Source organism: Pinus tabuliformis, chromosome 6 (assembly GCF_031772625.1).
Source record: "Pinus tabuliformis cultivar Carrire ecotype Pingquan chromosome 6, CPIR1, whole genome shotgun sequence".
In the NCBI taxonomy this organism is placed as follows: Eukaryota; Viridiplantae; Streptophyta; class Pinopsida; order Pinales; family Pinaceae; genus Pinus; species Pinus tabuliformis.
In genome coordinates, this window is record NC_142292.1 from 1,658,999,070 (window position 1) to 1,659,010,447 (window position 11,378).

Consider the following 11,378-nt stretch of genomic DNA (forward strand, 5'->3'; position numbering starts at 1 on the left):
TCATCAATATTCTTTTAAATATCATATAGCAACTCTATATTAAATATGTAATAAATTTCAACTCTCTTTTTTAACTATATAATAATAATAATAATACATTGCAAATAATTAACGAGTTGTCTTTAGTGAGACTTTTTGGAAGTTTTTCCGGTCTAATTTCTCTAAAGAATTTATTGAAATCACAAGATTGATGGGTAACTCTGAAGTGCAATAGGGGTTTTCCAGGGTGCTGAATCTATATATACAATGAAAAAATCACTTTAAATAACACAAATCAAGATTTCACCTCAATTTTTTCCCATGCACCAAAAAATTCAAAAAATCACACTAAAAAAACTCCAATATATTAATCCATTTCCCTATACTTTATATCAATAAATAATAGATGCCAAACACATAAACCATAAGAAAATCTTATAACTATCACGTACACAAAATACACTGTGCAATTGTCTATGAGGCATTATCTAGATGGTCAAAAATCATTAAAATCTGTTTTTTTTTAAATATGATTATAAGGGCGTTTGAGATGGTAGAAATAGATTCAACCCTCCCAGCTTCCCAAGTTTCACAGAACCCAAATTTCTAATAATTTTCGTCATATTCTATCAAAATCATGCCAAATTTCCATTATTTTCCGGGAAAAAGCGAAGCTGATTTAGACTACGGCACTAGAGGGAGGACGATATACTCTTTCGAACTTGCCGAGCTTTTGGGAATTGTCAAGGCTTCTAAATTTCTCCAATGACCTAATCCCCGAAACGGCCCTCAGCCTCTCCTTAACGTTCAGGAGGGAATCTTCCAACCGCCCGGTCACATGGGCGAATTCCCAGGCTGCAAGTGAACCAGGTTGGGGCGACTCCGTCATCACGGTCTTGAACGCCTGCTCTTGGACTCCCACTCTCTCGACGACGCTCAGGAATTCCGCCGCCTCTTCCGGTGGCATGCCTGAGATTCTCTGGCCGAGATTTTCCAGCCGAACCAGCACCTCTTCTCGCAACTGCCAGGTGTCCACCAGAACTAGCCTCAACGCCTCCAATACTACCGGCTTCTTCCCGTTCTCGGGGGCTCCCTGCAGGCATTCGCACGTGACCGCCAGCAAGTCCCCCAGCGCCGCTATATCCTTCAGAAGCTCCGCGTTCGTCAGGCCCGAGGTGCTTCGATCCTTAGACCTCTCGTCCACGAAGTCCCCTATGACGCGACACGTGGACAGACACTGGTCGATGTATCTGGCATAGCACCGCACCCAGGACGATAGCTGCCAAGTCAGCTGATTCGACGTGTCCTTGAAACCGTCGAGATTCTGATTGCTGCGACACGTGGCCAAGCTGTCGGTGCTGAGGTGGTCGTGTAGATTGAAGTTTCCCTCCCGGATAAGCCTGTGGATGAGTATGAGACACTAGAGTGCCACCGCCAACTTGCGGGTTTTCCTCAGCCGTCTCGTCAGCTCCGATACGCAGCGCGACAGCAGGAGTCGCGAGGTGGAACACGCCAAGTTGATAGCCTCCACGTGTTTCTCCCGAGTGGGGGACTCCCTGTGGCTGGTGGCTCTCAATATGATAACATGGATCTGCGACGCGTACCTCACAGTGGCCCCGCACTCCGCTGCCTTGTCCTTCAACGTGTCAACTGTTCTACTAGACACCATTACTTTCAACAAACTACCCAATTTCTGAGGCCAGATTTGAGATTTCAGTCCTCTTTTCTGACATATTTAAGATTCAAAGAGCAGCTCCGTCGCTTGGAGCAGGTTCGTGACTTTTCGATTCCACCACGCATGGACAAGGTCCAGCCAGCCTTGGAATTTCAAATTTATTCTGCGTGCAAATTTTAAATTTGATGACCATTATGTTTTTTCATGGGTGGTCATTTCAAGTTTGACATATATCCATGACTATCAAAATTTTAGGAAACAATTTCATATATTTAACCTAACACTCATTTAACCTAACACGCTTGTTGTTAAGTGAAAAACACTCAATTTGCTTGAGGATTCATCAGTGCTTTATAAGTTAAAAAAATTTGAAGACCTAGCTCTGCAGCGACACTAAGAAACTTGAGCGGGAATGGAACATCAGGAGTCAATTAAATATCATTCTAGATTGGGAATGAGAAGTCTAATTTATAAGTAAAAGATTTTATCATTAATATCAAAGAGATTTGCTTTAGTAGTAGTATGTGTAGTTGTTGTTGTTGTCATTATTATTATTGTATTTGATGGGAAAAGAACATAAGTTGAAAAAGAATATAATAGACTATCTCCATAAGACGACTCCTTATCATAGCAAAGAATGATGTTGGGATAGGTTGAGCAGATGAGACTTGTCTCTTTCGTTTTTTATTAGACATGTAGTTCAATATTCAGTAAACCATTTACATGGGAGATCTTGCTTCTTTCAAAGTTTAACTCTCTTCAGCATGTAAAGATGTAGATCCAACTCAAGCCAAATGGCAAACCCATTAAGAAGATGTCCCTAAAAAAAATGCTAAAACTATTTTCTATGCAAGGTAAACAAGTAGCTCTTGCTTGCTTTATTCATTGCAAATTAATTTCTCAACCCCTAATATATCTTCCTTTTTCATTACTTTGTTTGTTGTTTATTGAGTCCTCATCTTCCATGGCACGCCTGCTAATGTAAAGTTAAGATAGGTAATCAATTAATAGTGTAGTAGAAATAATAGTGTGAAGTTGTGAGCATTTAAATTCTAAGGAAAAGGGAAATAGTTTAGTTAGTTATAATGATGCCAGCAAAACTGCATTTACGCAGTAAAGCTGTATCTTTACATATATTCCGCGTGGACCTGTGGGTTATGGGCCCACATATATATCGGGAACCTTCAAAACAACAGATTTCAACAAAACCCGACGAATCGACCAACGAACAATTAAGTCTGGAACCCAAATAAAATTAAACCCGCGTTGATAACCTATCGAGTCCGCTCAGGCCATTAACTCGTGCACAAATCCGAGCACGATTACCGTCCGATCAATCAACCAATGGACGATCTCGATTATCGGAACTCAATGAGAATTTAACCCCACTGTATAAAACCTCATCGCGTCCGAAATTGGAATTAACCCTCGTTCATCTTCCAACATGATATATGTCCAATCAACCACCCAATAGACGACTGTGATCTATCCGGACTTCAACTAGATTAAGTCACGGTTCATAACTTTCTCGGGTCCGAAATTGAAATACCGCTTACGGCTTTGAAGCCACACGAGAAATAACTTCCCGCCTACGAAAACCGCCTTTCCATTCTGATTAATGCCCATGCATCTTCACCATGTGATGACCGTAGATCTCCTCCCATCGAACGGCTACGATGACTCCTCTGGATTCCTCTGTACTTCGATAGTATTCGTCGATTTGGCCGATCTGACGGTTTCGATTGAAACGAATCCCTCGTTCGCTTTTGATGGAATTCGCGTTATACCACATAGTTATCTCTGCCATGCTCTGTTTAAGGCGAAGTTCATAGGAACTTCGTCTTACACTCGCATCACTCCATACAATAGCTCTCGTATTATCATTGGATCGCCATCGATCCTGATAGTGATCGATGGTCGATCAATAAACCTGCAACACAGGATTTATTAACTTACAATATAGATCGTATATGTAAACAATACACAAACACACGAAATCCACATAACACACATATTTTCATTATATACAGAACTTGATTACAATCTAAGGCATCTCAGCGTTTGTTAGCTACCTATACCAATAGGTTTCATATTTCATGATTGGCTGGGAGGTCCAAATATGCTCTGCTTTGATGATTCAAAGATCACATATTTCCAAGAGAATCCAATCTGTGCTTATAGCTTGGTATGGACTTAAAATTTTGATGGATGGTCCAACAGTCTAATCTGGATCATTCCATGGTTTAAATTTGCAGTTGTAGATTAGAGAAGGAAGTCTGTCCAAACTGTTTAATCTTGGCAGACAAGTAGTTCAGGTAGAGAAGAAAAGGCTCCCAACAGCTTAATCTGGGACCTTGGAAGAAATAAGGGTAGAAGTAGATAGAAAAAACAAAAGAAAAGCCAAAGAAAAGAAAAGGCAGGTAAGGGTCTGCAAGTCCAAGTGCACCCTCCAAGAAGAAATAAAAAATGCTAGGCAAGTAGCTGGGTAAGTAGTTGGGGTTGCAGAAAGGTTATCTTTACCATTGCAGGTGTGTTAACTTTGTTTACCAAAGCAAAGTCAATCAATTGAGAAGGTGTTCTTCTTCATCAAGTTGCAGCAAGCAGGAAGCATGTCTAACCTCCCTTCTTCCCCTTTCCATTTCATTACTAACACTCCCTTCTGAGTTGAGATTCATGAAACTAATTGTGGTGTTATGATTGATTTCTAATCTTTAGAAGCCACATTTCCTGTGTAAAAATTCTTTTCATTTTGATCTACTCTTTAAGCTAAGTGTTTCACAAATAAGCTTAGTATTTTCTCCCTTCATTCACCCCCCCCATCCATATTAACTCTAATTCTACTATGTAAATCCCTTATATTACCTTTCCCCTAATATTATTAACACCATGGTGTATAAACCCCAAATTTTGTACAAGTATCCCCTCCCCTTGGCATTATAGCCAATAAGTTCTATATCAGGGATCAAATGACACCTGATCATCTTGATAAACCTAACTCTAACCCTCATCCCCCTTTCTGAACCCATTTTTAACCCATTACACCCCATTTGCAAACATAAACCTTGTAAAAAATCTTGCTTTACCCTTACCCGCTCTAAATTGCCAAATAATACACAAAAATCCATTTTTGTGATTATCCAATGGTTCGGGAGCTACATTGATTTATTTGAAAGTACATGGAAAAACCATTGAAACCCTCCATACCCCAATGGTCCTCCGCCAAGCACTGATCCCGAAATAAATATTAAAATAACCCCGCCCCTTCCGTATCGGCCGATCATTTCATTGATCCGACAGCCGTCCGATTAAGAGCCTCTAATCCAACGGCTCTCATCCATGTCGGAGTGGCTCCGACGTCCGCCAATTACCCCGTACCGGTCGAGCACCTTACCCCCCCGTCAACCGTCGGATCGGGCCCATGTGATCCGACGGCCCTCATTGATATCGGAGCGGCTTCGATGGCGGACATATACCTTCCAATATCTGTCAGAAGGTTACGTCATTCGGTCGCCACGCGTCTTCCCCACAGTGCATCGGAGGTACACCTGACAAATACCTCGTCCGTATCATAAGCGGTGCGATATAAAACCGCTAACCGCTTTCGGTTTCGGTCATCCCGCTTGTCCAACGTCACTCCCACGTCATCCCACGTCATTGCCACCCTGCCATCGCATCAACCGCTGCGCCCGACCTTCTGCCAATGTGTCTTGCCACTTCATCATCCCCGTGGACCACTCAGAGCCAGCCACCTCACCTGATGACGTCATGCTGACGTCACCCGGCCCTGACCCCACCGATGACATCATGCTGACGTCACCAGAAAAGCGCGCCAAAAGTCCGAAAAATCAATATTATAGCCAAATTCCGCGTTTTTTTGGCACTTTTCTACAAAACGTTGGTTGCTCCTGCATGATTTTTTCACGTCCAACAGTGCACCAACCTGCAGAACTCAACCAGGAGACCGCCAGCGCACCATTTTCACCTGCATTCCTCTCCATTGCTCTCTGAAAACCAGGTATTTATCCTTGAAAATTCTTCCTTCACCTGGTTTTGTCTGTAAATGGCCAAGGACGATTAAATTTGTGAAAAAACATATAATTGACCGGCAGAAATACTTGCGCCTGGCCCCATTTACAATTGTGAACTCGAAAAACACTAGCTGAGCCTTGTTTGCCCGCATTTTCACTAAAAACCATACTCTGTTCGCGCATTCGCGAAAGACTCATTTAAACTGTATTCACCTGCTGAAAAAGACAGACTTAGACCTCTCATTGGTCTCATTTACACTTCAAGCAGTATTTCAATTGCTGCAACTCTCTCACTCACTCTGTGCCATACTATTCGCATTCTTTCCTCAAAGAAAACTTTTGGGTTGCTCTGCATAGCAACTCCATCAATAAATCCTACAAGAAATCATGGACCCACCAGTGGCTCCCATAGCCCTTAATGTTGCCCCTTTGAACGCTCCCCACAGACAATTAGAGTGGCAGGCATTAGCAGACTTAGACTATAAAATCTCAGAAGAAATGCTAAGCCAGAGCAAGTACCATATTCATCTGTTAAATGAATTGAAAATCAAACATGAGACTGGAACAGACATCTTGGGCATTTGGGATTCCTTCCTCCCAATTTTCAAGCTCCCTCAGGTGAATCAATTTCCTGACCTGATTCACTTATGTGCTGATAAGTATGATGCTACCCAGAGGGCTGTGCTTGACCCTTCAGGCACAGTTCTGTTCTACATTACCCCTGAGGCCATCAAAGAGATGTTGCAATTCAAAACAAACAAGAAATTGGTTCCTCTATCCCTGGTGGATTTGATAAGGCAGGGAGCCAGAATGACAGATGCCCAAATTGCCAAACTCAACCAGCTGTTTGTTAATTCTGATACTGTGATATACCCTCCCATTTGTCATGTCTATCTCAACCAATTGGGCAGGGACCTTGTAGATATGATCAGTCCCATTCTGGGGTATGACTCAATTGAGTATATAGATGAAACTGTGCTGCTGTTGATGCTCATGTTCTCTCCTGGCAAAAATCCAGTCTGCTATGACTATGCCACTTACATTTCAGAGAAAATGCATGAGCAGTTGCTGAACCTGTCAAGGGAAAGGGTGTTCAAATACACCTCCTACATTTTCCACTTAATCTTATACTATCAACATGAGAAATTCTCTTTTCCTATGAAAAAAGAGGATGCACAGGGCAACCTCAGATCAATAGTGTATTGGACCTCTGCTTTCCACTGCAGTTTCTATTCTCCATACACCTACTGTGAGTTCATAGATCTCTTCATCCATCCAGCCATGACTCTGTTGCTGGGCTCACCTCCTCCAAGATTGACCGATGAGATGCAAAGACTCCTTCACTTGTCAAAAGCATACAGCATCGGGGATTGGTATTTTTACCAGCATCACACAGTCATTAGAATTTATGGCTGTGAGTTACCCCCATACAGACTGCCCAGATATGTGCCCATGAGGCTCTTTGCCCTAGAATACTTCAGGCAGTTTGGCAATTTTGATGTGCTCCACTTCTCAGGAAAGGGCAAGAAGGCACAGTTGAAAGTCAGGAACCAACTTGGCCACCTGGTCTATAACATAAGGGAAGAAGGTTGGATAGAGGCAGATAGAATGTTACAAAGCCTTGGTTTGAAGACCAGATTCCTCTGGAAGCCTTATGACCCCAACCACTTCATCTCTTTGAGGAGGCATAAATATAAGCTATCTCGTTATGATCATCTCAAGATTCCTCACATTGAACAACATGCAAACCAAATTAAATGGAGGAGAGGAACCCTAGAAGAAGTTATTACACAAGAAGAGCTGAATGAAAGAGCACGTAGAAATCTTCTAAAGATGGCTGACTTGGAGCTTTCTGCACAGGTATTCACTCTTCCAAACATCCAAGGGGAAACAGCCGCATCTTCCTCCACAGCCAATCAGCAAGTGGCCGGAGCTACTGAGCAAGCCTCTGCCAAAGGGAAGGAGAAAGAAATGGAATCAGAACAGCCACCTCAGGAGGAGGTACAGCAAAAGCAGCAGGCAGAACAACAACAACAACAAGAACTGCATCAAGAAGAAGGGCCACATGAGGGACAACAACCCTTACAGCAAGAAAGAGTAGTTGATACTCCAACTTCCACTGAGCAACAGGCTCAAAACATAGTGCCTCCTAGGCCAGAAACTACCTTTGATGCCTCGGTCCTCCAAACTCCACAGAAAGAGGACATAAACAGAAAAAGGGATAGAGAAACTCCCCTGACATCATCTATAAACTAGGGAGAGAAAAGGCAAAGGTTGAATGACTTTTCTGAGGATGACATAGCAATAAGGCAAGCAGTGGGCATGGGCCCACCCAACAGAGAAGCTTCAGCCAGTTCCTTCCAGCAGGAACAGGACAGAACGATGGGAGGGGAAGTCAGCTCCTCCGGCCAGTAGAGAGAGGGTGAACTGAGCATTAAGCAGTAGTTCATAGACATAAAGAGGAGAAGTGACCCCATTAAGATACAACTGTACAACCATTTATTGAAAATGGCTCCCTCCAACCAGCAGCGTCTAATGTCTGCCTTTGATGTAAGTGAAGGCAAGGTGATCATGAGCCACTTCACGCCAACCACTCTGCAGCCACAGTCCTCTTCAGATTACTTGAGGACTAATCTTGAAATCATGGCCAAGGACATCCACCCAATGGATAAGATTGAAATACACAAACAAACAGGTGAGATGGTTTATGCTTCATTGGCAAACAAGACCTTGGACAACTACAGGCTAGCGAATAGCCTAAATAATACAGCTTCTCAGCTTGAGTTGGAGAGGGCCTCCTCTCAAGCAAAGGACAACAGGATCAGGGCCCTAGAAGATATCATTATAGAGATTGTGCATGATCCCAAAGATATCAAGGGCATACAAGAGATATTGAAGCTGAGGGATGCAGATATGGCAGCTCTAAGGAGAAAGATCAAGCTCCCAGCCACAATTCACCCTCAGACAGATGAAGTGGCCCAACAAAGGCATGATAAAGATGCCACAGATCTGCTCATATCTCTTTACAAGCAGCTCCTCCAAACACAAGAATAGCTGGGAGAATCAGAGGCTGCACAGGCAACATTACAAGCATCTCTGAAACAGAGAGAAGAAGGGCAGACCTCTCAGCCTCCTCCTCAAATCATAAACCTTGAGGAAGCTGCCCCAACCACTGTTCCTCCCCCTCAACAGACTGATCAAGCTGCACCATCTACTTCAGCACCTCCACCAATAGAGCAGGCCCCTAGCTTGGACATGCAAAAGCTAAAAAATGAGATTCAAGCCCTGGAAGCTCAAATGGCAGAGCTGAATGAGACCAGGATAAATTGGCCAAGGTGAATGACAGATATGACAAATCCAAGCAAGTTGTGGCAGAGAAGGGCAGGGAGGTGAAAGCCCTCAAAGACAGGATAAAAGAGCTAGAAAATGAGCTCAAATTAGATAAAGTTATAGCTGGGCTTAAGGCAATGCTATGGGCCAACATTGGCCAGTCTATTACTGACCAATGGCAGTATATAGAGACAATCCATGAGCAGGTAGAGCTCATCCCAAAAGCACAAGCTGAAATTCACAAGTCAAGGGCTGCTCTAGGCAACATGCCTGAAGTTGCCACCAGGATGATCAATGTGCTGAATAATAGAACAAGTACTCAACTGGCAAACATGGGAATTCCCAATAGAACTGAGGTCATTCAGTTGATCAAAAGGGTTCTCACATTGAGAAATTTGGTGCAGACAATGGAGAGAAGAACCCAAGACATGCAGACCGAGGTAAAAAGATTCATGGATAAATTCCTGGTGCTGCAAAACAGAGGACTCCCTAGCTTACTGAACAGCGCAGGGAGACTGCTCATTCATGAGCAGTATGCCAAAAGAGTGAATACATTTGCCACAAACGAAATCCATGAGAAGCCCAACAGCTCAGAAGAAACAGGGCCAGCTACAGGACAGACTATCTACAACAAGGTAGAAAATCTATTTTTTATAATGAATGAGATCAATCACCTGTTTGATGTGGCACCCAATTTTTACAAGTATACAGAGGTAGAGGAGACTATGGATGCAATCCTCAGGCATCAACTCCCTACACAAGACGGGTGGGCAAATATAATACAGAAAATTTTATAAATAGTGAGCCATTCACCAAATTTTGTTTTTTAAATATGAATTGTTATGCAAAGCACAGTTTAACAAAATCAGCATGCATCAAAGATTAAAGCTGAGCCAACTCAGCAAAAAATTTGGCCAACAAAGCAAGAATAGGAAACCACAGCTGGCAGAGCCGAGAAGATACAGCGCAGCAAAAAGTAAAGACACATTTCCAGCATTAAAGCAGAACGGTTCAACCGACTCAATGACCTCCAAAGGTCAAATTATCCTCTGACAGACTTAAAGAGCATTTATGCTGCATTCAAAGTTGTAATAACTTCTTTTCTACTTTCTGTACGAAGTTATGAAGATATTTCTCTCTCAAATGACTCAATGCCTGAGATATTTTGTATAAACATTCCTATAAAGTCCCCTTCGCATGAGTTTGCAAGGGTTGTTGTTGATTTTTCCTGAAGAAGTTTTTATGCTGTAATCCTTTCAGAAGTTTAATAAAGAAAGTGATGGAATTTCTCGGATTTCTGAAGTGTTGAATGCGTCCTGGTGTCTGTTGAAAACTGCTGGATTCCTGTGTATCACACAATACAATAAGTCTCTGTAACTCTCTCTGTTATGTATTTTTGATTTGTTAAAATCCATATATGTTTCTAATTTCGAATATTTAGCAACAAGGAAAAAGAATAACTTTCAGGATTTATTCAAGGAATACCCTGAGTTCAATCTGTGTTGTTAATGAATGTTTTCTTCAGCTGTAATCTTGATAAGTGTAATTCTTAATTGCTGCACTTTCAGAATACATCTTTCACAGTGACCTTTGCCTCAGGAATTCAAGTTTGCTCCTGTGCAATGTGTTTCACTTTCACCTCACCAGTTTAATAGAGAATTCTTAATTGCTTTCTGTTGACTGACATGCCTCACCATTCAAGTTAAATTTGTTTGTCTGAGATACACAATTGGCCCTGCAGTTCGAACACCACCAATTCTGCACTTCGAAGCATTTCACAACTCCAGACTCCATTGCCCAATGATATATTACTCTCTAAACACTACATCCTAAGCCCTGAAAGAAATCCTACAACCAAAACATAAACCAAAACCTGAGCATAATAGCTAGCCTAAAACACCATCATAACAGAGACAAATCATAAAGAGAGAGCCCTCTCTGATTACAGTTTGGCTAGAAACTGTGATCCAAAGATTGGTTAGTGGTTACCCCGGCTGTATTCCCTTGGGAGTCATAGGGAACAACCTGGGTGTTAACATAAATGGCGACTCCACTGGGGAATGCTTGAGATTTTTCAATTACTATATATCTTCCATAGCTACTATCAAGCCTGAAATCAGTCAAGAGGCCTTTAATCTGTTTCTGTATCACATTAACAGCTTTAGGGAGGAGCTTGTTTAGGGAATCTTCATCTTAGCTTTGAAATATATATAGCCATTCCAAAATCTTCATCCAGTCCTTGCAGATATAAAAATTTCCTACAAAATCCTAAAAAACAGTTAGAAGCTGGCTCCCAAGAAAAATCCACGACACACTAGGGCAAATCCTGACCCTAATCCACCCATCATTGTTGATAATCCAAATAC

At 42.2% G+C, this 11,378-nt stretch overlaps 1 protein-coding gene across 1 annotated transcript; it reads right to left on the bottom strand.

Annotated features, from left to right (window-relative positions):
- Positions 1-658: 658 nt before the first annotated feature.
- On the bottom strand, positions 659-1,648 carry LOC149265326 (putative clathrin assembly protein At4g40080). The gene is made up of 2 exons (XM_089403130.1): positions 1,491-1,648; positions 659-1,379 (listed from the first exon to the last, which is right to left on the bottom strand). Exons 1-2 carry the CDS (start codon positions 1,646-1,648, stop codon positions 659-661), a joined length of 879 nt encoding a protein of 292 aa, XP_089259256.1.
- Between the last annotated feature and the right edge of the window lie 9,730 nt (positions 1,649-11,378).